The sequence below is a fragment of the Lepidochelys kempii genome, chromosome 17, assembly GCF_965140265.1.
Source record: "Lepidochelys kempii isolate rLepKem1 chromosome 17, rLepKem1.hap2, whole genome shotgun sequence".
Taxonomy (NCBI): domain Eukaryota; kingdom Metazoa; phylum Chordata; order Testudines; family Cheloniidae; genus Lepidochelys; species Lepidochelys kempii.
This window is the reverse complement of record NC_133272.1, coordinates 17006989-17034876: the sequence shown is the minus strand read 5'-3', so window position 1 is coordinate 17034876 and position 27888 is coordinate 17006989. Positions and strand designations below refer to the sequence as shown.

At 44.0% G+C, this 27888-nt stretch overlaps 1 protein-coding gene across 3 annotated transcripts in view; it reads left to right on the top strand.

Annotated features, from left to right (window-relative positions):
- The first annotated feature begins 2615 nt into the window (after positions 1–2615).
- SPNS2 (SPNS lysolipid transporter 2, sphingosine-1-phosphate) overlaps positions 2616–27888 on the top strand; it is a 182544-nt gene continuing 157271 nt past the window's right edge. For 2 of the 3 annotated variants that reach the window (XM_073315320.1, XM_073315321.1), the window contains exon 1: positions 2616–2910. In XM_073315320.1, coding sequence (XP_073171421.1) covers positions 2616–2910 — 295 coding nt within the window. The remainder of the gene's footprint in view (positions 2911–27888) is intronic. The other variant, XM_073315322.1, reaches the window with a different exon arrangement.

Below are 27888 nucleotides of genomic sequence, written 5' to 3'. Positions count from 1 at the left end.
AGCCCTGCAGCCTGAGACCTGTGAGCCCAAGTCAGCTGACCCGAGCAGCTGCAGCTGTGCTGCGGGTTTTTAATCACAGCATAGATGTACCCTAAAGCTCTTCCCAAGTGAGAGAGAGCCTGCTTGTAGTGGGTAGGGTTCTGGAGTAAGACCCAGAAATAGAGGTTCATCAGGCAAGTCACTTCACCTCTCTCTGTTCCTCTGCTTCTCCTCACACCCTTTGTGTATCTCTACAGACTACAGTGTAAGCTTTTCAGAGCAGGCACTGTCTCTGCTACATGTATGTACAGTATCTAGCACAGTGGGGCCCTGATCTGAATTACAGCCTATAAACTCTACTATACTACAAATAAATTCTCTATTACACACTCAGTCACTTCCTCCATTGTTAGATTGCAGGCGCTTACTGGATAAAATATCGGTAGCTATTTAATACCAGACAGCCCAACTATTTGGAACAGGAAATGAAGAAAAAATATGGCATCAAGTTGAACCTACAAAAGCAATTTAAGTGGTACATAATTAGCTCTATTGGAATTTGAGTAGGAGACTGGGCCTAACCCTTACCACCCATGGCATCTTTTTAAAGATCCCCTAGTGGCCACTCATATTCTGTTTGTTTGTGTCTTCAGCATGTCACCCAAGAGGAACTGATTCAAACACTGACTCAGATGGAAAAGTGCTGTCCGTTGTGCCGTCCATCTTCTGCAGCATCCTGGGGTTTCCTTTGGAGTGTCTATTGCAGGAGTGGGTGGGTGAGGTTCTGTGGCCTGCACTGTGCAGGAGGTCAGACTAGATGTTCATGATAGTCCCTTCTGACCTTAAATTCTTTGAGTCTCATCAGAGTACGGATTTAGCCCGACCCTGGGGTGAGCACAGCTTAGCTGCTGCTTACTCTAGTTCCTACTCTCAGTGAATGGGTGTGACAAAGCTGCACATATTCATTCAAACACTACTCCTGTGCTCTTCCCAGAGTAGCACCCTCTGCCCCAGTTTGCTTAGGGCATGGCTGATGATTTATAAATACATTAATTTCAAGTGTGTTCTGAATATGACGATTCTCTCCCTCATGTTGTAGCAGGTTCAGTGTGGGTAAGAAGGCTCTGGATTGGAAACCCACTGCTGTTTGGCAGCTCCATGGTAGATCCTCCGCTGCCCTGTATTCCGGTAGCTCTTTGTGTTCAGCACTGAGCGATGTGTACATGAACTTTCATTCTGAACACTTCTACCTCTTTACTTTTTGAGCCGAATTTTCTCTTGCTTGTTCTTAGTGCAGAGGTGACTCTTTGGGGAGAATGTGGGTAAAATGTGGGTTGTTGATTTTCAGCAGGTGGAATATTTGAGCAGTTTTCAGATGCTTATGACGGAATTGTTCCAAAACCAACTTGTTTGGGGTGGGAGTGTTGTCTGGGGCTAGAGCAGGGAGTTAGGACTCTGCCATTCCATTTCTAGCCCTGCCATGACTTTGTGTGTGACCTTAGGCCCTAATTCAGCAATGAGAGCTCTGTGTCTAGCCTCCTGTTCTCAAGATGAACCTTTCTGCAGTCAGTGGGCATCAGTTGGGTTCAGGAATCTGTGTGATGCTCATAGGATCACCATTGCCTTCTGCTAAGAACCTGTGCTTTTAGCCAACAGGCTGTAACATGCTATCCGTGATTTGGTAGTGTTTCACACCTGCTGTATAAGGGTGTAAAATTATGACAGAAGGTACAGGGGCTGAGTCAAGGGGGCCCTCCCTGCCTTAGTCTCCAAGCTGTAAACATGGAGGTAATAATGCACAACATGCCTCCCGTCATAGCCTCTGAACCCCCTTCAAGGATTTGAAACTGTTGGCCTCTCTAAACGTAGAATGGTCTTAAGCCCCTATGAATAGGCAGTGACTTCCACTCTGTTAAAGTTTTAACCCTGTAGACCCGTGCCACGCAGCTCTGTGCATCTGTGTGCATGGCCACCCAACCTCGGTGTCTGCAGGGAGCCCTGTGCCTCTGGCGGGAGGTCTGCACACTGACATGAAAGGCCAGCCCCAGGGGTGCATGCGGCTGGGGGGAGAAGGACCCCTTCTGAGCAGCGTGGTGGGCCGTGGGTGGAAGTAGGGTCGTGGGTGGAGGGGGATTCTCCGCTGTGTATGGGAGGGGCAGTGAAAAGGGATGGGGAGTATGGGGCTAGAGTGGGTGAGGTCCTGCCTGGCCAGTGCTGGGTGGCAGTGGGGGCCCTCTCCAGGGTAGGCAGTGGGGCTCCCCAGTGCGCTATAGGAGGAGGGGTTCCCCGGGGGCCTACCCGCGGGAGGTTGCTTGTGAGGGGCGGGCCCCCTCTCGGGGGAGCTGCGGACGCGGGTCCCGTCTCCAAGGAGCCCGGGCGCGGGGCGCTCTGAGGCGCGGAGCTCCCGGGCGCGGGGCGCGCTGCGGCGGGCGGGAGCCGGGCGGGGGCGGGGGCGGGGCCTGGGCTGCGGGGCCGCCCCGCTGTCAGAGGCTGGCGGCGGCCGGTCCCGCAGGCAGGAGGCTGCCGCTGCCGCGCCGGCTGCGGGATGCGGCGCTGAGTCTGCCCCGCTGGCGTCTCTGCCCGGCCGCGCTGCGGAGCGAGCGGGCTCCTCCCTGCCCGCCCGCCGCCCGCCGCCCATGATGTGCCTGGAGAGCGGCGGCTCCGCGGCCGGCAGCCCGGGCTGCAGCGGGCGGCTCCGAGCCGGCGACGAGGAGGAGGAGGAGGAGGGCGAGCGGGGCTGCTGCGGCCGGAGCGCCGAGGGCGAGGTGCAGACCCTGTCGGGCAGGATGAACCCCCCGCCCGCGGGCAAGAGCCCCGAGCGCCTGGCCCCCCGCCACAAGCCCCCCAGCCTGGGCAGGGCCCGGGTCGCGGCCGCCGGCATCCTCAGCGTGGGCAACGTGCTCAACTACCTGGACAGGTACACGGTGGCAGGTAAGGGGCAGGGCCCCCCCCCCCAGCTCGCCCCCGCCCCCAGCTCGCCGCCCGGCTGTCTTCGTCCCTCTCGCCCTGGTCCTTCCCCCCCCCCCTCATTTCTCTTTCCCTCTGTGTTCCCATCCTAGCCCTCCGCCCCTTTCATTCACCTCGCTGCTTTCCCATGTCTCTGTTCATTTGTCCACCCCTTTCCTCCCTCTCTCCAACGGTTCTGCCTGCCACCTGCCCCGCATCCGCCACATGCTGTGAGCACAGCTCCTGGAAATGCAGCGCTGTGGCTATATGGCAATATACAAAAGGAAAAACTCCCAGGAGATCTGGTTTGTGACCATCCCTCCCAGCAGGGAGAGGGATGGGTTCTGAGAGCACCTGGAAGCAAGGAGCCTTTTGTATTGGAAATGTGTGATGCTTGGGGACACAGGAGATGCAGGAGCGGAAGCATGCTTTTCAAAGGGAGAGAATCGATTCTAGTAGGATGCAAACCAGGAGTCTTCTCCTTGTCTAGTGGATAGGAAGAAAATGCTTATAATACAATTGTCTTCTATACAAAACTGTCTAGCCATTAGTAGGCAGGGTATGTATAAGCAGTGACACAGAGGTTCATCTATCCCAATACAGATCAGAAGACAAATAGTCTGATCAACAAATAAATCCCAGTTTCATGATGGCTTAGTTATAATAATTTAGCACTAGGTGAAAGCTGGTACATATGTTGTAATTAGTTCCTGTTGTGCTAATTTCTCTCTTATCATCTATGCTATCTTAATTGCACATATTTGTAGAAACTAAAAATTACTCTTTCCTTTGGTTTAGTGATAGCATACATGTTCGATCATTAAAGAAAGCTGTTGGCTACACAGTCCTGACAATGCACGCAAAGTGTGTAAAACCATGAATTGATGGGGGGGAAACGCTGACAAAGTCATGAATAACATAAAATGCCCTGGGTGACAGGTGCAGCTGCTGTCAGACAGATAAAATGTACTTTGAAATGTGGGGCTTGGAATTGCATTTGCCTGTTTCTTTGGAAAATTCACACAGAAGCAAATCACCTTTGCTTTGTTTTTGATGGGTCATTGAAAACCTGTAATTTCATGGGGGGAAGAGGAGGGGAAGGCCATCCTTCTCTTTTTAACCGAAGAGGATTCTTTATGAGCAGAGAATAATTGTCTGCAGAATTCCCTAATAGGTGACACAACAGAACAAGAGAATGGCTTAGGATTTTGCTTGCTTGTAACGGAATGACATGCAGAAGCAATGATACAACCGCAGTGCATTTCGTAAAGCCTGTATTTCCCTGGGATGACAAACATTTCAAAATTGTGCGCTCCCTCACAGATAGATTTTACATGCTGCATCGCGTGGAAGGCAGTCTGCAGCTTGTGCCCAAGCAATCAGTACTACTGTGAAGCCTGGTTTAGGAACAGATATGTCTTAAGATGTTTACTGTATAGCACCTAGAGGGACTCTTCATTTATTCTTGTCAGGCAGTAGCAGCAGGGAGGAAAATGCTTATTGAACTCTTTGTAATTAGGTATGTAGGAGGCCTGTTGGTATTAAATTGACTCACCTACTAGAATATTTATTTTAATGTCTTCCATATTGATAATCCTATCTTCAGAGCCATAAATAGGGTTTGTGCATGTAAAAACATCTACATATACACTCATTCACAATGACTAAAAACCAACAGGGTTTTTACAGTACTAAAAAAAAATCTTTGTGTTTGTTTAGACTTTCTTAAAACAGTGTAAGTTTGGAGGGGACTTGGAAAATATGTTGCAGTTTGGACCCAAGATTAATTCAAATTTAACTGTGTGTGTTTAGATAGAGAAGTTAGTTGTTATGCTACCTTGTTTTTTAAAAAGAGATTGCCTTCTATGTGACAATTAAGATCCCAATCCTGCAAGACATTGATCATCTTCAGTATCTTGCAGAATCAAGTTACCAGGTTAATCTTCTGTCACTGTGATTTCCTGTAATTTTTGTGCACCGAAAATGGAAATCCCTCTGAGACAGAAGATGTAGGCTGAAAAGCACTAGACATTTTTTGAGGGTTTTTGCTTATTGTGCAGGAAACCAGTTTTCCCTAGGTAGAACTGGAGGAAAAAAAAAAAAGGAAGGGAGGGGGCTCGTTATTATATTCACCCATTTGTTATAGGAACTCCAGTAAAGAGACCTAGCATTTGATTTTTCTGGCAGCAGGAAAAAAGGGAAGGGATCCTCTGACAGGGAGAAATTGAGTATCTTCATTTGTGGGAAGGCCAGGAAATGTCTGTCCAAACAGAGAGTGTAAATGCAAGCTGACTACTGTATAATAGCACCAGGCCTGACTCCAAGGTATTCATCATTTCCAGCAGAGACCCTAGTTTTGAAGGGGCTGAGTGATAACTCAGATGTAAAATTTAGCTGTTGGCTTGTGCTTGACATAAACATTTTAGCTTAAGAGCCAGATTTTGCTTACATGAGTTTTGGAGGTTTTTTTTAAGATGCAAAAATGCAAAAAGTTTCCCTGCTCTTCTGGTGTATTTTAACTTGATATTTGTTTTTCACAATGACATTTTGCAAGTTGCTAATTCAGAACATGAAATATTTTAATTCAGTCCAATAAAACAGCTGAAGTAGTAAAAATGGTGTGGCTACTGACTTCAAAAACTACTTTCCATAAAGTTATTTTATAAGAAAACCTACAAGTTAGTATTTTAGAGCTCTGGTACACACTACATAATAGTGTGACAAATATTTGTGTATACATCCAGTTAGTAGGTCAAAAATCCAGTTTGCCTCTCAAGCCAGGTAATAATTAGTGCTTGTAGCTCTTTAAATCTTCAAAGCACTTTATATACCTTAATTATTGCAATACAGTGAAGAGAGAGTCAAGCATGCCCATTATAGAAGGGGAAACTGAGTCAGAAGCTGTGACTTACTTTAGGCCATAGAGTTGATGTCAGACTGGAATTAGTTTCTGGCTCAGATTATTCCTCTTTTTACCTAGAAAGAATAATGTAAAATCTTTGGCTTTGAAGGAAGACCCCATATTTGCACTTAGCCTATAAGTGTGTAATAATCTATCTGGTCACTAATACACATCTTTTAAAGTTTTGCAAATATGTATTTATACAATAAACAATTGGGTAAATATGTAGAGTATATTTAAAATGTGGATCCCCAAATATTCTTCATATACTTCTAATTGACCACACAGAAATTAAAGAACATGAATTCTATCAATGCAAGGAGGTTTTAAGATAGAGAGAGAAAACTCTCCATCCCTAGCACTTCTTGCTCCTCATTGCTGTGATAGACTCAAACAAAAATTTCTTGTTTTTATTTCCTTGTGTTTATACTGTTCTACCTAGGCACAATCAGACTGAGTATAGTGAGTTGAGTATTCTTGCAGTTTTTGGGGGGGATGTTGAGTCACACACTCAGTTTCTTCTTGGTTAGTTTTGGTTTCATCGTACCAGTGATGTTGAAATGAGTCAAGATAGCATGTGTTTCCATGTACCTTGCAAACTCTTGCAGGTCTTTCATGTGGCCAGAAGTAGCAATACCTGGCACTTAAATAGTGCTTTACTTGAGTAGGTCTCAAAGCACTTTACAAAGGAGGTCAGTATCATTATTCCAATTTTACAGATGGGAAAATGAGGCAGAGAGGTGAAGTGATTTGCCAAGGGTCACCCAGCAGGTCAGTAGCAGAGCCAGGAATAGAACCCAAATGTCATGGGTCCCAGTTCAGTGCTCTATCCAGTAAACCGCAGATTAGGACACAATGTTGCAAACCTTGGACACTCAAGGACACCCTTTGAAGTCCATGGGAATTAGTGGTACACTAGTGAAGTGGATCTGGACAACTGCTGTGGAGTGGGTTTTTTGGGTTTTTTTTCCTGCTGTTTAAGAAAGCTTATCACAAAAGTTTAAAGTAAACTACTGTACAGATGATGATGGATCTTCTATAACATTCTACAGACACACACACACACTAAACCAGGGGTTCTAAACCTGGGGGTAACAAATGTGTCTGAAGATCGCAGCCGCCTACCCTGTCCATAGTGATAAACAGAAGGGGAGGGTCTCAGATAGATGTATAGGGTTTCCTGGGATGGTTCCTAATATGGAAAAACTTGATTACCACTGTACTGAACAATACTGACTTTAAGGGAAATCACTTTCTGTAATTCTGTCTTAAAATAGCATGAAGCATACTAAAAACCTAGGTTACAGCTGATCCGATGACTTTGCAAGTTGTAAAATTCTATTCTTTTAAAAGATCTGTTGGTGTTTCAGCTATAAGGAAGGGAAATCATGAGGAAATGAGAGAGAGAGAGACTGGTAATCTGAAGCCATTAAAGATCACCTGTGAGTCTGACATCACTGCAGAGCTGCATTCCAAAGGTCTTAGTGATACCTGACCTTATCCTCTTCTTTAGTAAAGTTTCAGGGAGGTCCTATTATCTTCAGAGTCTTGGAATGCAGCTTTGACATTGTCACAAATGAGCTTTTGTTGTTCCCATTGATGACTATGACAGTAGTCTCACTTCATCATGATTGTCATCTCTTTCCTCCTCCTCCTAATTAAACAGTAGTAGTTTGCATTTCTGTAGCACCTTTCCTTTAAGGATAATGTTTTAAAATGTTTATTGAGCCTCCCAACACCCCTATGAAGTAGGTCACTGTCATTGTCTCCATTACAGATGGGGAAACTGAGTTAAACAGCAATTAAGTGGTTTGCCCAAGATGATACACCTAGTTTGTGGTAGAGGCTGGACTAGAATCCTAGTTCTGACTCTTGCGGTCAACATCCTTTGAAGATTGCATACCTCTGTGACACAGAATGAGCCATAGGTTTAGGTTTGCTAGTTCATTTTTTTTATATCACTTTCTGTTGTAAAGTCTGACCAGATTTTTGTGTTAATCATTTATATAATCCTGAAGAGATGTGGCCTTTCACTACAACGTATAGCTGCCAACTCCACTCTTGACACTAGTTAAATACGTATGTATACACTGCCACTGAAATGTAAAAGTCAAGTTTACTTCTGGGCAGTACAAGCTGTGCTAACAAGATTGGAAAGGTTCAACATTAATTCTCAAATGCAAGGACTTTTAAAAATTAAAAAGGCCAATCTATCTTTGCCACCTATTCACGTTTTCTGTAGTATCTTACTTTGTACATAGTGCATTTCATTTTGAAGGATCCCAAAGAGCTTTATACAGTTAACAAACTAATAGATGTAATATTAAAAATAAACCATTTTAATCCCTGATTGGAATATCCCTGCAATGAGACTGTGCTCAGTGCTTATAGTATGAGTGACGAAAGCAGAGAGTGGCAGCTTTAGAGCTTTATTTTTCACCCTTCGTTGAGCTAAAACTCAACATTATTGTAACATAGGTTTGGCTGTGGAAGGAACTGTGTGCTGGAAAGAATAAAGTGCAAATAGCCACACAGATCTTTGTTCATATAGCAGGGTGCATAACTTGTTACCCAACCATACCATGGTGCTCATGAGATACAGCCAGCAAGCATGGCAGGAATGTGCAACAGGACCACAAGGGGAGTGGTTTGATTGGGTAATGGGTGCGACTGAATCAAAATTCAGGAAGCACTGTACAATTAAGTGCATGCCAGCAGCAGTGAGACCTATATCGCTACTGCGGAAAAGAGCAATAAGAAGCATTCTGCAGCACAAAGACTCGTGATGTGAAGTGGCATCTTGTCGTGCAATGGAAGGGTATTTCTTACACAGGGTGGGCTTTATAAGAACGGCCAGACTGGGTCAAACCAAAGGTCCATCTAGCCCAGTATCCTGTCTTCCGACAGTGGCCAGTGCCAGGTGCCCCAGAGGGAATGAACAGAACGAGTCATCACCAAGTGATCCATCCCCTGTCGCCCATTCCCAGCTTCTGGCATATCCAGCTACATTCTGTTGCACCAGCTTTTGTGTGAATTGGCAGGATTTGGCCTAGAGCATTTTACACTTAATGTGAAGTCACATTAGGCTTTGTGGAAGCATTTTTCTTCTCTATGAATTGTGTGTTCCAGATACTAATTGTATCTTTGTTATTATAGTCAGTCTTTTTAACTCTCATACATTTTACGATCTGCTCGTTGGTCAGTTAGCTTCTTTCCCCCCAACGAATTAAAGTATGTACTTTATTGTAGTTAATGACTAAAGCCTTTTGTAACAAGGCTGTTAGATTCTGGTAAATACTTGATAATCTTGTTCCTACAATACTTTGATATTATAATCAAGCACACACAATCTCTGTGCTTATATTCGTCAGTACTGGAAGCCATGTGGAAAAGACATTCGGGATCAAGAGTATTGGAACTTTATAACCATACCTTAGGGGAGTGCTGAGTTGAACTGGGTTAAACTCCATCAGACAACTTATGTTTTCTTTATTATACATTTATTTCTTATTACTGCATATAGGCTGCACATCGTAGGTAACTATATTGCTTACCAGGTAGCTTAGCAGTCTGCTGAGTTCAGTAGACATTGTTAAAGTCTGGTGTCTCTCCCCTCTTATGAAGGTCATAGTTCTTGCTGCAGATCTTTAGAAATGGTTTTGTCATATTGCTGAGCAACTTGTGATTTAGAGAGGTTTGTTATCCAGTGTTGGTCTAATGCTTTTACACAGCATGCTGGGAGTCTAGTGAGCCTAAAGCAGTATCTTATGACTCTGTTACGAAGGTACAAATGAGAATGTAGTACTAGTTGAAAAAAAAAATCCCTCAGACTTGTTTGGGAATGTTGCATTATGGGTCTGTACTACTTTAACTTTCCAAAGACTGGTTTCGGAGTAACAGCCGTGTTAGTCTGTATTCGCAAAAAGGAAAGAAGGACTTGTGGCACCTTAGAGACTAACCAATTTATTTGAGCATAAGCTTTCGTGAGCTACAGCTCACTTCATCAGATACATACTGTCATCCGATGAAGTGAGCTGTAGCTCACGAAAGCTTATGCTCAAATAAATTGGTTAATCTCTAAGGTGCCACAAGTACTCCTTTTCTTTTTCCAAAGACTGGGTCTGTTCATGATATATGACTCTAAATGATATATCCATGCTATATAAATATCCTGGTTTAAAATATCTTGGCAAATTTGTTTTTTCTAGTGGGTTTCTAATGTGATGTATACATACACGTAATGATGATCATTGGAAGATATTTTTAAAAAACTTTTAGTCTGAATTGTAATGTTTCATTTGAAAATATTATTATCAGCAATGGAGATCTGAATATCTACACTAGGACCATTCATGGTGAGAGATCTAACTACATCTAGTGCAATTTGGCTATTTCAGTGAAGTTGCTCTGAGAGGAAGGGGGACACTCATTTCTATGATTCCGGTTCTTACAGCAGCACAATTGTTAGGAAAGTGAAAATCTGATGGAGATTGGGTGACTAATGGGATATAGAATCTTTTACCTCTTTGGTCACCAGCCCTGGTCTGGAGTGATTGAAAGTTTCCATCTGATGATTGCATGATGGCCTGTGAGCTAGTCCTCTCATTCTATGTCTTGGTGCTCAGCTATTCATGTCACGAAAGCCATCACCACATTTGGCACTGCTGGGAACTTTCGTTACTAGTCCTCAGCTGAGAATCCAAACTACCCTCATCCTCTGTAGAGGTGGTCACTCCAAGGCAGCAGTGAGCATGTTGGCAGGGTGATGCTGAGAAGCTCGTGAAAGGAAGAATGGTCCAGTGGTTAGAACTCTAGTTTGGGCTGTGGGAGACTCAGGCTCAATTCCTGCTCCACTACAGACATCCTGGGTGGCCCTGGGCAAGTCACTTACTCTCTGTGCCTCTGTTCCCCTCTGTAAAATGGGGATACTAGTACTGCACTGCCTCGCAGGGTGTAGAGGATAATTACATTCAAGATTGTGAAGCACTCAGATACTACAGTCTTGAGGACAATGGTAGTACCTAAGATAGATACATTGAGTGGCTGCTGCTGTGTGTGTTGTATCTGATGTGGGGGTTTTGGGGTAGCTTCAATCATCCTTGTTCAAGGCTCTTAATCTGGCAGCTTCTGCCATCACTAAATTCACAAAGCAATTTTAAATATAAAAGAAGAAAAATAACAGGAAGAGAAGAAGACAAATTTGAGTCCAAATCCAGCTGTAAACCGGAAGAGAGCTAAATTGTGCCTTCTAAAGTCCACGTGCACTGGCCTCTGATTGTTGGCGAACACTATTCTTTCCCACAGTCTTTGTATTTCTATTGGAGGAGGCTAGTGACTGTAGTGGCTGAACAGAACAGCAGAGGGAAAAGATGAGGGTAAGCTATAGGGAGAATAGCTGCAGTAGCAGCTGAGAGCTTGGCCGACAGAGCGAGAGAACCACATGCTGGAACGATAATCCTTTTAGCTTTGGCATGTGATGATGATTTTTTTAAAGGCTGCATTAAACCAAAACTGCTATAATCCATTTTGCTCTTTGTTCAGGTTTCTGCTAATAATCATGTAATTAAAAGAACACAGTTAACGACTTACTTTTCTTAGCCTGGCTGTTCTTCTTGTTATCCCCATTATAAGTAAATGGTTGCCAATAACTATTTATTATGTGAGCACCAGTTACTATACTTGGTGACTGTGCAAAAAGTAAGAATCTGTGAAACCATGGAGACCCCACTCAGATAAAACTCTCACTGAAGTCCAGAGGAGTTTTGCCTGGGTGACGTCTGCCGAGTTCAGTCAAGTACCATTTAATGTTAACTCTCCTCTCGTATCCAGCTGGGCATTCCAGGCTCTCCCTGTCTGCCATTGCTGTAAGTGGGTGAGCCACACCCATAGGAAAAGTGGGCTGATGAGACAGAGTACTTGCATGTGGATCTGAAAGGAGGATTTTGCCCATCATCATTCAGAATGGGTTTTTAATCCTTCTTTAATTTTTACCAGTCTATTTCACCATTTGTTCCAGAGCTGCAGGAATGAGCTGGGCTGTCGCAGAATTTGTTTGTGTACACCCTTGCTTTGGGTTCACCATGGGGAAGGTAGTGCTCTAATGTGGACAGTTGCACAGGGAACTAGCAGCTGGCCAGGCAGTCTTTGTTCATATTTCTTGAGTAAGGCATCTAATTTCAAAACATCAGTGCTATTCCAGGACATCCAGTTCACAAACATGAAATCTCCATGCGGTACAAAACCCCCCTTTTTACATCCCTAAGCACTGATCTGAGCTGTGTTTGGGTGTTCTGTTTAGGGTGCTTAGGTTTGAAAAGTTCCATTTGGGGCCTGCCAGCCTCGATAATGTAAGTTAGATAACGTGGTCTTACACGGGTTGACCGAGTCCTGTAGTTCTTTAGTCTTCATCAGTTGAACAGCTGATTTGTAAGAACCATCAGGCAAGGGATGCTGTTAGCTAGCTCTGTTTTAAGCTCTTCGGGGCCGGGACTGTATGTTGTACCCTGTTCAGTTCCTAGCATGTTGCCAGTGCTAAACAAATAATTCGCATGGCATTGCAATGCTATTAACAGCGCTAGCTGTGGAAATATTTCTTTCTGTAGTTTAATGGAAAAATGTTTGCTTTGTCTTTTCTAATACAACATAAAACCCCTAAAGCTCTTTGATGCATTGCCCCTTTCCCCCTTTACTTTTAGGCTATTAAAATTCTAATACTGCCACAGCTACACTAATTTTAATGCATTTATAAATATTCTTGATTTTTTTCCTAGCAGCCAAAACTGCTGACTAACATTCAGGATAATCTTATATATGTGTGCAGGAACAGACGTCCACAGAGTCAGCTCTCAGACACTACTTGTAGCCCTCAGCTGTAGTGTTCAGATTAGAACTGTGTTCCACTGAGAGCTGAACAACAAGTTTCCTGATTATTCCATCCTTGGTCTCTCTGTCAGATTTCCATGGTTGCAGGATGGGAAAGCGGAAAGAATGTGTTAGTGCAACATTGTAAGATTGAAGACAATGAGAGAAATTGTTGCATCTAAATATCAGCCATGAGCCTGTTTCAGCAAAACACTTAAGCTTGCACTTAATTTTAAGCATGTGAATAGTCCCTTTGACTTCAGTGGAACTACCAGGTGCGTAGAGTTAAGCGTGTTGCTGAATTGGGGTCATAGTGAATAGTGTAAGAGTCAACAAAAATGTTGTCATACTAAAATCTCATGTTTAGTTTTTCTATTTTGACTGGATTCTTGCTCCACAAGGTTTTTAAGCAAAATAGCCATATCCACATTGCAAATCTTAACTTCTGAAATGTCTTATATTTTCAATGTGAAATGATTTTTGTCCAAAATAAACTGGCTATGATTTTCTTCTAACTGCTGTAAATTAAAAATAACATTGAAGGCAACTCCAATATAAAAATTGGTCTGAATGGGAGGGGAATTGGGCCCACTATGTTTAGGCTTTGTGTCTGTTATCATAATACCCTGATTTCCCTGATGCACAAAGCACACCCCTTAAGTGGATGCTGCTTCTCAGAGTGTATAAACACAGGTTATATTCTAGTAATGAGAAATGTTTGACAATATCATTATTTTAAACTTAGAGTAGAAACATATTCAAATCACTCCTTTACCTTGCCTCTCCTTTCACATGGTAAAGGAAATCCTAAATTGCTCATTGCAAGCTCTTTATTTTGGATACTCTTGCTAGCATGCAGCACATTTTGGGCTTTTGCTAATCAACTTTCTGCCGTGCTGCTTATCAGGCTTAAAGTCACAAAAATAAAAGTGTTATTGCAAGACACAGAATTACTGTGATCCTCTTGTATACGAGAAGCCAAACTGTAAATATTTGCATCTGCACCTGTATACAAGGTCCATAAATAGTTACAGTCCCACCAGGAAGGAATTTCCAAATCATCAATCAGACCTGTCAGAGTGACGGATAACAATAATTCCCATACTGAAGCCAAACTCAGACTGAAGGGTACATGGCATAGTAGTAAGGACTGCATGGTCTGGGACTAGTAAAATAAAACATGCACTTGCACCAACACAAGATATTAATATCCCCCACGCTTGTGTGGAGTAGTTGGCATTTTGAGTATGGGTACCTGTAATTCATCTACCGTCTCTCTTAATTTAATTTAAATTTTTGTATTTATTCAGGCACCGGATTTTCATGAGACATTTGTAACAGTTCCCTAGCACTTAGAGTACCGGAGACTGCCAGCTCTGTGGATTGCTTTGAACCGTACAGCAGAAATGAAAAAGCAATAAAATAAATGAGATTACTTCTCTCGCCTATTTCATTATAGCTGTGCCTTAGTAGCAACACTGTAGTTCAGGGTCATGCGCCATTTCCATCGTAAGACCTGTATTTTTGGAGGCTTTTAATTCACACGTTTTATTCCTCAGCAGGCTGGAGCTTGGCATAGGTGAACCTCCTCTAGCACAGTGGTTCTCAAACTTCTGTACTGGTTCCCCTTTCATACAGCAAGCCTCTGAGTGCCACCCTCCCTTGTAAATTAAAAACACTTTTTTTTATATATTTAAAACCATTATAAATGCTGCAGGCAAAGTGGGGTTTGGGGTGCAGGCTGACTGCTCGCGACCCCCAGAGGGGTCCTGACCCCCAGTTTGAGAACCCCTGCTCTAGTGGTTGGCTCATGGTCTTAGGGACGGTGACCAGTTCTGGGATCTGGAGTACTGTTCTTCAACAAGCTTTGGATCAGGCTCTTGAAGTCCAGAGGATTCTTTTCATTTAATTCAATGACTTTATAAACCAAGCTCTGAGCTCATGGGAACTGGACATACTAGAGATGTGGGGAATCTTCCTTGGCCGAAGAATAAATCTTCATGTCTCTGTCGATATCACATGTGGATTGAAAGAGTTTTGCACCCAATGCAGTGCAAACAGCCATACTTCTGGGTGCTTATTCCTGGTGAAAGCCTACCTGTGCTTCCACTGAGTCCTTGCAAGGGCTGCTTAGTCTCTCAGGCCCTGACTGAGTAAAGCACTTAAGCATATGCTTAAGTGCTTTGCTAAACAAGGAGGGGTTGACTCACATGCTTGAAGTTAAACATGTAAATACTTTGCTGAATGAGGCCCTCATTTGGCAACTGTTCATATCTTAATGTTTTTACTAATCATGATTAAGCTAATTAAATAACTGGCTCTTAAATTGCAGCTATGAGATATTATGTTTGTAGCTAGGGATATGGATAACAGCCTGGGGAAAAGGAGAGGCAAGCAGCTTTTATTTTACACTGAATTTCTTTACTTTTTCAAATTTGCCTTTACAATTTAAAACTGACTCTTCATCATTAATACTGAGCACTTTCAGATAGTGCTTTGCTTTATATTGTCAGAGTGTGGTGCCAATGTCAACTAATCATTTCTTACATCCCTGTGAGCTGCTATCCCCATTTACTTGCCCACAGCAAATGAGGGGTAGCACCAAGATTAGAACCCAGGTGCTCAGTTAATACTCTGATGAGGACTGTATGAGTCTGTAGATAAAGGTTTCTTGGCCCACAAGTGCATCCACTAAATCCTGATGTATCTGATTAATTAAACTTCCTTGTTACAGTTGATAGATCATTATAAAATATTTGTTTTTCTCATACATAATGATGAAATTGTTCATTTAAAGCTTACAAAGTGGTGGACCGAATGTCCTGGAGATTGGGTCTTCTGTTTGGTCATTGAACTTGCATGGCATGTGCAATGGAGCTACAAGCTTCTTCATTCCTGCTCTCCTTTGTGTGTTCCACCCCTGAGCTGGAGAGACCATTTACACCAGTGTTAACTCTAGCAGCGCCAGTGATAGCAATGGTGGGTAAAACAGGTGCGTGTAGACAAAGCCTAGCAATGAGAAGAGTTCAATCTCCATGGCCCTTCAATTTCTGGTCTCTGTGCAGAGCCTGCCAAAAGTACCAAGTAGCATCAGTTGTGATGTAGACATCAGCTCACTAGGGACTGGACTGAGATAATTTAACTGTTAATTTTATTAATCACCATTTTGGCCAGGAATTCTTATTTATAGGGACACTTGTCAAATGCTCCGTATATTTAAGAAAACAAAAAACAAAAAAAAACCCCAAAACTTTCCATTGTTTGTATGAGCTTCGCTATAACAAGTTGTTTCTATACTGACTTGTTTCATAGCAACACAGTTTTGCCACATTTTGTGGGAGGAATGTCGAAATGTTTTCCCTGCATTAAGACCCTAGTGTATTTACTTCCTTGTTTGTCATCCTCATTGTGAATGATATTCCCTGTTATACATTTGCAGCTTCCTGTCCTGGAAATAGAATGTGTTGACTCTAGTTCCCTCTGTGAGCTGTCCAGCTTCGAGGCAGCAGACCTAGTTGTGTTGTAATCATGCAGACGGTGCTTCTATTTTAAAAAATACCTTTGTGAAAGTGTGGTGGTTTTAAAATATATTATAATTATATCCATTACTTATAATTATATACTTTAGATATTAATATATATAATTTCAAATGTATCATTTAGACTTTGATAGGGGGAGTGTCTTGACAATTTTAAAGTAGTTTAAAAAATGTGCCTAGCCTACTTAGCAACAATGATTTTCTTCCTTAGTGATATTCCTGGGTTTACTGCTGGATGGTGTCATCTTGGGTAGAACTTCTGTATATGTATATTTGGGCAGGTACTTCTGTATATGTATTAGTATCCCAAAGAATCCATCCGTTTGCCATGACATTTAGCACCTGCAGTGCGGGGACACTCTGGACAGGTTAGTTGGTCCTATGTAGACCTTCAGCAAAACAGGATATCGCCAGTGAAGGTGCTGAGACCACGTCTAAGGTCCTGATGCTGTAAACAGTTATACACATACAAAACTCTACACACATGGGTAATACCAGACACACGTGTAAGTGTATGCAGGATCCTTAGTAGGATGATTAAAGGACATAACACTAATAAGAGGAAATGCAGCACTTCCTCTCTGTTGTAGCAACATCCTCAGGATCCAGGCTTTCTGTAATTTGTGATGGCCATTTTGAGCCTGCAAGACTTAAGGATTAGATGGGATATGGGTGGAGAGGGGACTGTGGAATCTCCTTGTTTTGTTTTCATTTTTTAAAACAAAAGACCAGTTTCTCTTTAAAAGTGGGAGCGCCTCTGTGCCGCTGAATTTGCTGTGCAGCATGTGGTTTGCTGAGCGGAAGGCAAGTCGTTTTTTGCCTAGTAAATTATTGTGCCATGTCAGCTGTGTGGTGCCCCTTGTAATTTCGCTGTGACTATTGCTCAGAATCCCTGCTGCTGATCGTGAAGCTGCATGTGTATGCTTCACGTTCAGCATGGGTGCTTATAGGGCACTTGCTTTTTAAAAATGTTCTAAATCTGGCAGCTGTGTAATTAATCAAAGTAAACAGTGGCCCAAGCCCCAGTGGAAAAGAGTTGAGTTCCCTGTTAGGAAGTTGGCCCACTAGAAATTACATATAGATTTCATCATTTGCACCTGCTACTGATGTGGTCTCATATGCCAGCAGCCCCTCTGGTAAGCGTCCTCCCTGTTTCTCTTCTCTCTGCGTCATTTGAGGCACATGTGTTTTTTCTTTCAGGTCTCCCACTGGTGTGATGCTTGTTTTGGTCCACAAACATTAAGGATATTTTGTCCGATTCCTGGCTGAGGAATCTTGCCAGTGAATGTGCTGAGAGCTGCAGAGGGCAACATTACATGGTTTATATTAGATCTGTAGCTAAAGAAAGGTCTATCCGACCAGGAGTGGAAGAGTCGGATAATTGTGCAAGGGGACCAGGTGGCTCGAGGAATTGGCAGTAGGAGATGAAACACTATAGATTCTTAGTTCAGTCCAGTCCCAGGTTGGTAGCATCCAGTGCTGCTGTGTTCTATTCTATATTGGTTCTTATACCACTCTCATCGCTGTAGTATCTGATGACCTTATAGACGGAGACTACCAAACTCATTTCACCTAGGCCTTGAACTCGTTACGGAAAGCTGAAACTGCTGCCGCAGTTGGTATTAATTGGTAAACTCATTGGTCTTGGAGACCTACCTTTCAAATGTCCCTCATTGCAAGGGATTTCTTTCATTTTAGTCCCAAAGTTCCTTATGTTCCTTGCTGATTTGGTGTCTTCTCATTTCTGTTATTGAAAATTATTTACATCAGCCCCAAAACATTGTGAAAATGAGGTTAAGGGCAACCGGACAAATCCCATGGTACTTTAAGTTTCCTGCATGAATGATTGTTTTGTGCCCCATATTTTGGGTCTTTGTTTTGGGTGGCATTTTCTCATTTGAGCCTTGGGAGGCTGCTCAGAGGGGCCAAAAATTCAGTGGGCCAGGGAGGCTGATGACATACTCTTCAATCTTGGAAGGCTGTCTCGGCTGGTCAGAGTTGAGGCATGCTGATGGAGCAATGTCGGGGAAGCTTGTCCTGCTACCGCTCTTGTATTTCTTTGTGGATAAATTAAGAACTTTGTTTTCTTCGACTGCCAAAATATCACCTTCACCATCACTAAATTAACTTATCGAAAGCCTTGTTCAGACACTAGAAAAATATCCAGCCAGGTGTCCAAATCAGTATCAGTAGAGGATATATGCGGTAGTTGGTGCTTGAGGGACCCGATGCGTATATAACCACTTTGAGTGATAGAATTGGCATATGAGGGCACCCCACCTGACCTTCTCACGAGGGATTTTGCACATCTGCTGGGGAAGCCCAGTATTTCCCAACATTGCATTTAGCGAATGAGCCTCTGCTCTCGATGGTCCAGGTTTCAGTTTCTGTGCTGCTCACATGAACTGTTCAATTGATTACCGGTACTAACAAGAATAGTTGCAAGGAAGCTTTAGTGTGGACCTAAGTAGTGTCTTTAGTGCCGTCCATCAGGCTTTAGTTGAGAGGAAGACAGGGGTTCTAGCTCTAGTCATGTCCCTTCCTGTCCTCCACTGGGGAAAATCCTTAAGAAGGCAAGAAAGTCTCTGCAAATTCCATCCCTCTCCTAGCTGGCATGTTGACAGAGGCCATTTAGGGTTACTTGATCACGCAGAGTTTTCTCCTTGCAGCATGACTCCAGACTTTGGCTGTCACTATTTTAAATTGCACACATGGGGATAATTTCACACCGCCAAATAATGAGAGTAAATTATGGGGAAGGTTAGTTCAGAATAGTTGTTCTCTGTCCAATTTCATGGAACCTTTAACAGTGCAACAACAAATAAACAAAAACAGAATCCCTTTAAAAAAATCTTAAAAATAGAGATGGGATTAAAAGAAGACTGTGTCTAATTCTGTTATCATTGTGGTCCTAATTTGTTTCTCCTGGTGACTTGAATTCCTCACAGATTGCTGGTTTGTCTGCAGATCTGTAATTCCCACACACTGTAATTTTGTCCTTGGAAACGTTAGCCATGGGTAGATGCCTCTTTCTGAATTGGAGCTTGGCTCACTTTCAACTCTCACCATGCGTTTTCACAGCTAGTTCCAAAGAAGAGCTTCTTGCCTCTCTGAAGGGACCATAAAGCCCTCAAAGGCAGTGCATTAGATGGCCCTGTGATCTGACCCTGTCCCCCCATTGCTGAGGACTGTGTTCTGATGTATGTTTTTAGCAAAAAAAGAATGAAAAAGGAGGGTGGTTGGCTGGCTGGTTGGTTTTTCACAGGAAGAATGTGATGTCTCCTCATAGAATTTCAGATTCTGTTGCAAGTGAACACAAGGGCCGGCAGGGTTAGATCGCCTGGGGCTAGGCTGAGTGGTTTTATAACACTGAGGCACACTCTCCTATCAGGGTGAGCCTTTGGTGCCTGATTGACTTGACTTTGTGTATTTTTAGTCCTCACTGTACCCTAACTGACGATGGCCAGATTCTGTTGTGAATGAGTTAGCCCGTTGGACTCCATGAACCAGAGGCACCTTGTGATTATGGTTCCTTTTTCTCTCTAAGGCCTTGTCTAGATGAGGAAAATAGGTCTGTTTTCTAATCTAGATATAGCTGAAGGCTTTGTCCACACTGTGACTGTGGACAGGTGAAAGGAGGATGTGCCTGTAGTGGGGAACGGGCTGTAGCAAAATGTCCTGGAGTAAAAGAGAGAAGCTGAGGAGACAGTGCCTTGAGGTGCAGGGGTTCCCTTTCAGAGAAGGACCAGAGTAGTAAAACAGAAAACAAGAGATTGAACTACTCAAGGGCGTTCTGCTTCCTCGTTCCCAGAACAGGGGGATTGTGTGTACGTTGTGGGCAGTCTTCCTTGTGTCTATCAAATATAAACTAGGCCAGCTCTGTGTATGTGGAGAATAGGATTGCAAAGGTCTCTGTGATAGAGCTGCCCATGGCTTCTGTCTCAAGGTGCTTTCTTGACCATCCATTGCACAGGCTGCTGTCAAAAAACCCACAGTCCAGTATTTCTATAGCATTTGTGGGGCCTGAGGGGGAGAGAAATCTCCTAGGAGCAAGATGGGAGGGTTCAGATTATAGGTCCTACCAGCCAGAGCTAGGGAGGTCCCTGTGGCATTGGTGGGGTGTGGCGGGAGTGGGGAATCTTAAGAGCTATGTTGCTGGGTGGTAGAGTGAGTACATGCTGTGCTGTGCACGTGGCAGAGACTTGTAGCTCTCGCTGACTGCAAAGAGGAAAACCGTATTGTATCCTTAGACAGTGGTGCAGCGTTCCTGCAAAAGTGAATGCCAAAGAAGCAGGCTTTTCTACTCCAAAGTGTGATATCGAAGAAGCTATTACAGAGAAGAAATATGAGATTTCCCATACTGGAAGTAAAACAAGCAGGGAAAACAAATGCTCTCTCACGTGGTCTTTATTTAGAATAGGCCCCCGTTCTCTGGACTTCTGGGGAGCTGGCAGCATTGATCCAGGCTGTGGGTACTTAGGGTTAGGTTATGCACTGCTCTTTTACTCCCAGCAGCCAGTGCTGAGGCCATTGGCTTCTTCTGAACGTTTTTTTTTAAACCTCTCTCTGCAAATTAACTGTATCTGAGCTGCACCTTGGGCTTCAGATAGCATCATATCCCCTCGCTTAGGTAATGGTTTTAACTGTTACGCCAGTTGGCTGTTTCATTTCAGAACAGGTATAAACTGACCACTGCTGTCCTACCCTTCTGCTCTAATAGAACTCTTCATTGCTTAATATGCGGTGTGAGGAAGGCTATGGTTAAGCAGCATGCAATGTGCATACTATAACTGCAGTAGCCTCTGCTGCGCTGCGTTGCTGAAAAGCGTCGGATGCAGCAACTAAGCAAAAGGATTGTTTCTTTAATCAAACAAAGGGACAGTGGTTAAATGAACTCGACCATTTAGTTTGTTGATACTCTGCAGGTGTTTGTTTCCAGTTCATTCCGGTGCATTAGCAGAGAGTTGCTACTAGTGTTTAGGCTGGATTTTTGTTTTTGGATGAAAAGTTTTGGAAGGTGAAATATATCAATATTTTCCTAAAACTTTAATCAAGAAGATCCTGATGGCTTGGAAAGAAAAAGTGAACTGGCCAAATTCTGCTGTCGTTTAGCCTAGTGTGAATCCACTGGATTTCTACCATGCAACTGAGATCAGAATTTGGCTTGTTATGTTTCCTTTTTTTTTTTTTTTTTTTAAAATGGGCAAAGCAGGTCAGGAATGAAGGTAGGGATTAAGCTAGGCTTCAGATACTCTCAGAGCAATGTTCTTGTTTATAGAGTCCTAGACAGCACTGAGGTTGGGACCCCATTGCACTAGGTTTGTATTCTGAAACTCCCTGTATTCATTACAGACAAAGGTGGGGAAAAGTCACTGGAGAGTCCAGTGATATTTTGACTTACTGGCTGCATGTCTCATCGGGACAGTCAAGCTAGGGGTTTGACCACAGGATTGGAGAGCAGGAGCTGCTTGTGTTCCTTAACTGACGCAGAGCTGGCCCACAACATTTTGGCACCTGTGGCAGGGAGCTCAAATGACGCCCCCATGCCCCCTCGCTTGGGCCAAAACTTTGAAAGGTCTCAATTCTGCCTTCTTGCTGTTCTACTCCTCTCATGGTACTCCTCTGCTACCTACCCAATAAAGGAGAACTAACAACTTAAAATGCCTTGTTCAAAAATTTGAAATAACACTTAACTTTGAAACGTCTGAACTGCAAATGTAACTTTTCTTGTCTGCATAGTAAACGCTGGCATTTTTATCTGTTTGAATAATCAAAGTGGTGCTTTCCGTGGCTTCTTGCTTGCAAAGATTTGAACTGTTTCCTGAAGGTCCACAGTCTGGGCCAGCTCATGCTCCACTGAGATGGTTGCAAGGCCAACCAGCCTCTCCTGTGTCATTGTGGAGCGTAGATGTCTTTTTATTAACTTCATCTTGGAGAAGCTGCTTTCTCCACTGGCAACTGTTACCGGAAGTGTTAGAAGTATGCCCAGAGCAATAAAAACATTTGGAAAGAGGGTGGTCATCTTATTTGTGCACATATATTTCAGAACAGCCTTTGGAGTTGATCCTGCTGAAATGTATCTTGAAAGGGCTTTCAGTTCATCACCTAAATCACTCGCATCAATATCACGCATGTCATCATGTGTCAACACTGTCTCTAGTGCCCTGATGGGCTGGTGTAGGTCGTCTTCAGGTATAATGAGGAGTTTTGGAATATCATACAACATCCCAAATATACTGCTGTGTTCCCTGAGCTGCATGAAATGTTCTTCAACTGACTGTATTGCACAACCTAGCACCTGGTTGAAGAACTGCATGGGACAAAAAAAGCCCAAGGGTTTAACTCTTGGATCAGTGTCTGCACTCCTCTGTTCTTTCCTCTTATGTTGGCACCATTATCGTAGCCCTGACCTCTCATGTCAGCCATCGCGATTCCTGTATCTTCCAGCTTTTTAAGAAGCACATTTGTCACACCAGCTCCTGTAGTATCATCAATGTCAATAAATTATAGAAAACGCTCTCTGACAGTCGTCATTGCAGGGACATTTTCACTAGATTCTGTTGTTATTACAAAACGCACCATTAAAGTCATTTGTTCCGTATGGCCAATGTCAGGTGTGTAGTCCAGAATAACAGAGTAATATCTTGCTGACTTCAGATCTGCCACAATCTTGTGTTTGGCTTTTGTTGCCAGTAACTGTATGATCTCCTTTTGAATTGTTTTTCCAAAGTAGTGGTATGTGTACATTTCTTAAGTGGTGACTTCTTAGATGCTCCTGGAGTACAGCGTCAAACTTAGCCATCAGCTCCACAATTTTAAGGAAGTTTCCATTGTTTGGCACATACAGCTGATCTCAAGTGCCATGCAGTGCTAGGTTTTGGGTAGCAAGCATTCTCACAATGGCAATGAGCCTTTTCAGAACATTTTGCCAGTAAAGAGACTCTGATGAAATCTTCTCTTGATCATCTATGGTGGCCTTTAACCGTAGTCTCATCTCAAGCTCTTTCCACCTATGGAATGCGCTCTGATGATTTGCTGCCTTCTCATGGCATGCCAAATTTCTAGCCAGATTTTTCCAGTCCTTTGTTCCTGTAGAACCCAATGTGGCTGGAACATTAGACTGGAAGAGTTTGCAACAAAACCAGTATCCAGCATTCTGGGTTTTTGAATACATAAGCCATGGCCCTCCACTTTGTCACCATTGGGGATTTCATGCCAGTAATGTGTTGGATGGAAACTTCTATTTTCATTGTCTTTGGGGAACATGAAGTTTTCACTTGCTGTGGCCCATGTAGTACAAGGAAGTCCCTTGGGCTACTGTTCAAGTGGGTCCACAGTCCTGGATCATCTAGGCTTAAGGAACTAAACTCTGCAGCAGCTGTTTTTTGCCCCTCCATCACACTCTTCTCTGATCTACACTTTTCTTCAGGAATGTGCATGGTTACATCCGTTTGAGATGGAGATATGGATGCTGCAGTAGCTGCTGGGTCACCTGCACTGTGACTGACTGGAAGATCAGGCATCTTCTCACCACTCACATCCTCACTGTGGCCGGCAGGCTCACCATGAACATTTGTGTCTATTTTCAGAGTAACAGCCGTGTTAGTGTCTGTCTTCGCAAAAAGAAAAGGAGGACTTGTGGCACCTTAGAGACTAACCAATTTATTTGAGCATAAGCTTTCGTGAGCTACAGCTCACTTCATCGGCAACCGATGAAGTGAGCTGTAGCTCATGAAAGCTTATGCTCAAATAAATTGGTTAGTCTCTAAGGTGCCACAAGTCCTCCTTTTCTATTTGTGTCTGTGTATCTCAGGAGAGCTCCTTCCTGCTTAGATAGAAAAGCTTCCTTTGCTTGCTTGCTTTTTTCTGAATGCTGCCCCAGAGGGGCGTTTTCTCCTTTCACTCATGACCGCTGTTCTGTGTCAGCTATAGTGGCTCTCAACACTCAGTTGAAGGGGACAAATAAGCAGGCTGGTAGCAGGGCCTGAGCGAGGGAAGAGATCAGCGTCTTAAGGGCCTAACTGGCTCCTGCTACTTCAGTTGACTGCCTGTTCTCCTCAAGTGGATTCAAGGAAGCAGCAGGAAACAGGAAGCTCCCTAAGAAGCTGGTGTTAATCAGTCCAGGTTCCTGGGGGTGCTAGAGAGGTACATAAGAGGCTCCTCCTCCTCTCTGTCCCTGCAGCTCCTACTGCTTTCTGTTATTCCCTCTCACCTTTTCTCCTGCCTGGCTGTTATGTCTCTTGTGCCCTCCTTCCTCCAGCACAGCACTCGCCCATCTCTGTGCATCTAGAGCAGAGAGAACACATGTGCACCAGCAGCAGACACAATTTTCTACACTCTGGATCCTAGTGGCACCTGAGGTGGTTGCCTCAATTCGCCTCATGGTAAGGCCAGCCCTGGAGTGACTTTATCATGGACTAGCTCTCTGCCCTGGGACTAGTCACTGAAGCCTTTCTGGATATGTCTGCACTGCAGTGTAAGCCCAGGGTTCAAACTCCGACTCAAGCTTAACCCCCTTATGTCTACAGACAAATTGCACTGGCCCACAGTCTCAGGATCCCACGGGGGTGGAGGGTCCAAGCCTCGAGTCAAGGCAGGAACCCAGGGGTCAAGCCCTGTTGCTTTGCAGTGTTGACGCAGCCCCGCTGGACTCGTGCCCTGGGAGTATCCCACAGTATCCCACAGTACCGCAAGCTGACTTTCTTTGTCCTGTGTCCAGTCAAGGTTGGCGGACAGTCAAGGTATCCGAAAGGTCTAGTTTGGCCACATTTTGGGAGGGCTGTTAGAATGTATGAATGGTTGGACTCAGGTTCACATAATGCAATGTAGACGCTGGAGCCCCGGGTTGAACAGTTCCTCATCTGGGGTGGCAAATGAGAGTAGATGCTCAAGCCGTCAGTTAACAAACCCAAGGTCTGCCCACCCTGGGCTGACATGGCAGTGTAGACAGGCCCTCTGCGTCTATTTCTCCATCTGTGAAATGCAGATGATGCCTAGTACTTATATAACACAGTGAAAATATCAAGTAATTAAGGCTCACAATATTCCTCTGAGGTAGCCGAATATTTATTATCATTATTTCCTGTCTGCTGCTGGAAATGTGAGATATTTGAAGGACAGCTAGCAGCAAAGATGGGATGTAGATTGTAAAGACTCTATTGCATGGTGGTTGAAATGGCTTTTCAGAAGGAAGACACCCTTCTGTCAACCTACCCTGGTTGTTTTCACTGCCTTGAAACCACTGCCATTCCCATGGCTTGCTCCCACTTGGGGAGCTATTCCTGGTTTGCCTGTGCAGCAAGCACACGCAAACGAATGTAGACTCGATTTGTGAATGAGTTCATTTCCATGTTTAATTTCTCATCATGCCTCTCATCTGCGGCTGATATCCCTGTGGATTAAAACATGAAGCTTCCCCAGCATTATGCCTGCAAGTTTTTTTGTTTGTTTGTTTGTTTTTTTAAAGGCATTTTTCTTAAAAAACAAGTGGACGGATGGCACAGGAGTGCCAGCACTTGAATTACATCCTCTGTCAGAAAGTATCAGTCAGCGTCAAGGAACTGGAGGGAGAAATCACAAGAAACTGATGCAGTGTAGAGCATGTAAAAGGCAGAGAGCCTCCTTGTGCATATGTGTAACTGGAAGGGATAATGGAGACCGCAGCAGTTGGGTTTCCCTCTGCTAAAATAAAATCTGTATTATTGTTCATGATGATTCACTGTAATCCCAGGGATTAATACAGAACATGTGCCTTTAGCACCGTTTTGGTAGTGGAGAAGCAAGCACGAGACCTGATTTCTACAGCTGGGAGCATGATTCCGCGTGTGAGTAGACAGACATGCAAGCTCTGCTCGAGCTGGCGTGCTAAAAGTAGCTGTGTAGCTGGGGGGAATCACGGGCAGGAGCTCGGGCTCACTGCCTGAATACAAATCTGCCCGAATCCCCTAGGTATATACCTGGGCAGCTAGCCTAAGCAGACACCTATGCTGTCCCCAGCTGCACATCTATTTTTAGCATACCAGGTCAATCAGAGCTTGTGCATGTCTGTCTACTCGCGCTGAGACGCATGCTCCCAGCTGCAGTGTGGATGTATTCTTTGTGCTTTACCCCAGTATGGTTCAGGTGATGTCAGTGGAGTTACGGTTTGTACTGGTTTCAGTGAGAAGAGAATCAGACCTAGGGAAAGTTGCAGTATTGAGACCACCGCCTACAATGCCAACCAATATTCTCTCATTGTTTCCTTGTGCTCCCCTGGTCGGTCTGTCTTTCTGGCCACCTGTTCTCTCTTGTTTTACATTTAGATTGTAAGATCTTTGGAGCAGTGATTGCTGTCTTGTTCTCGGTTTGTACAGCACCTAGCACCATAGATACAGGGGCTTCTAGATGCTACCTCTGTGCAAATAATAATAATAATATTGCCAGCCCCAGGTATTCGGACATCCTGGGTCAGGCCTGCAACGAATCATGAGATTTACAAGTAAATGGGGTTCTTATTATATGCCTTCTCGTTTGGGGTATTTCGGGGACATGTTTTCAACCTTTTCTCCACAACCATGGGGGCTAGAAACCTAGGGTTTGTTTTTTTAATGGAAGCTGGGATTCCCATAATCACTTAACATCAGGAGCGGGGGCTTTAAGAAAACACCACATATCAGGAGACTGTCAATAAAATCACAAGAGCTGAGAGCCTGGTATTGTTTCTTTAAAAAGTTGCAGGTAGAGGCAGCATCTACAGCCTGGTCAGGGCTGAAGCCAGACAAGTGTCTGCTTGCGGCACCAGAGAGAGCTATACCAGGGTCCTAATGCAGAGCCTAGACCAATCAGCGCCTCCCGTTTCCACAGTTGAACTAGAGGTGAGGCACCTCGTGGTCACATCTCCCCTTTGGCTTCTCGAACTAGCTTGCGCAGATCATAAGATCGGCTCCAAGATGCCTGTTCAGTTTTCCTAATGTCTAGTAAAGAAATTAAATGCTCAGAAGCCTACACGAATGTAACATTAAAGGGCCAGCTGTAAATTGGCCAGAGAAAAGCAATTCAGAGCTCCAGCAGCCAGTCGGTCCTTAACATGCCCCTTTCTTGCTAAGATATCATTGCTTCCTGTAGAAGTTCCTCTGCTGATCACCTCAGCCCCCAGAAGATGTTCGGCGGTCTCACTACAGCCGCACATGCCACTGGAGGAGAGCAAATATTGCAAGTAGCAATTTTCTTTACAAAGGAAACGAATGGAGCACAAAATATAGATTTGGAACTAACAAGCAAATATGATGAGGTCTGGTAGAAAAATGCCACTTGTTTTTGTGTGTTAAGCAATTTCTTCTTTGTTCTTTGCCCCTCCCCCCCCACTCTTCTGTTGTATGTTTAACTTAATGGAGATGGGTTACGCCCTTGACACACAGCAGGATCCTCAAGTCTGTCACTGCTTTAAGCAATGCCTGCAGCTCTAGCTCTGGCATAGACCTCAGGTGACTTGCCTGAAGTGCCCCCCTATACCACAGTAAAAGCCAGTGTTAAAAAAACCAAAAAACCAACCTGGAAAAGTCGTGCAAAAACGGGGCGGGGGGGAAAGATGAGTGCCACCTATTTTTGATAACTCTCCGTTTCTAGTACCTGATAGGTAGGGCCCTTTGAAATTCGCGGCCATGAAAAATGTGTCACAGACCG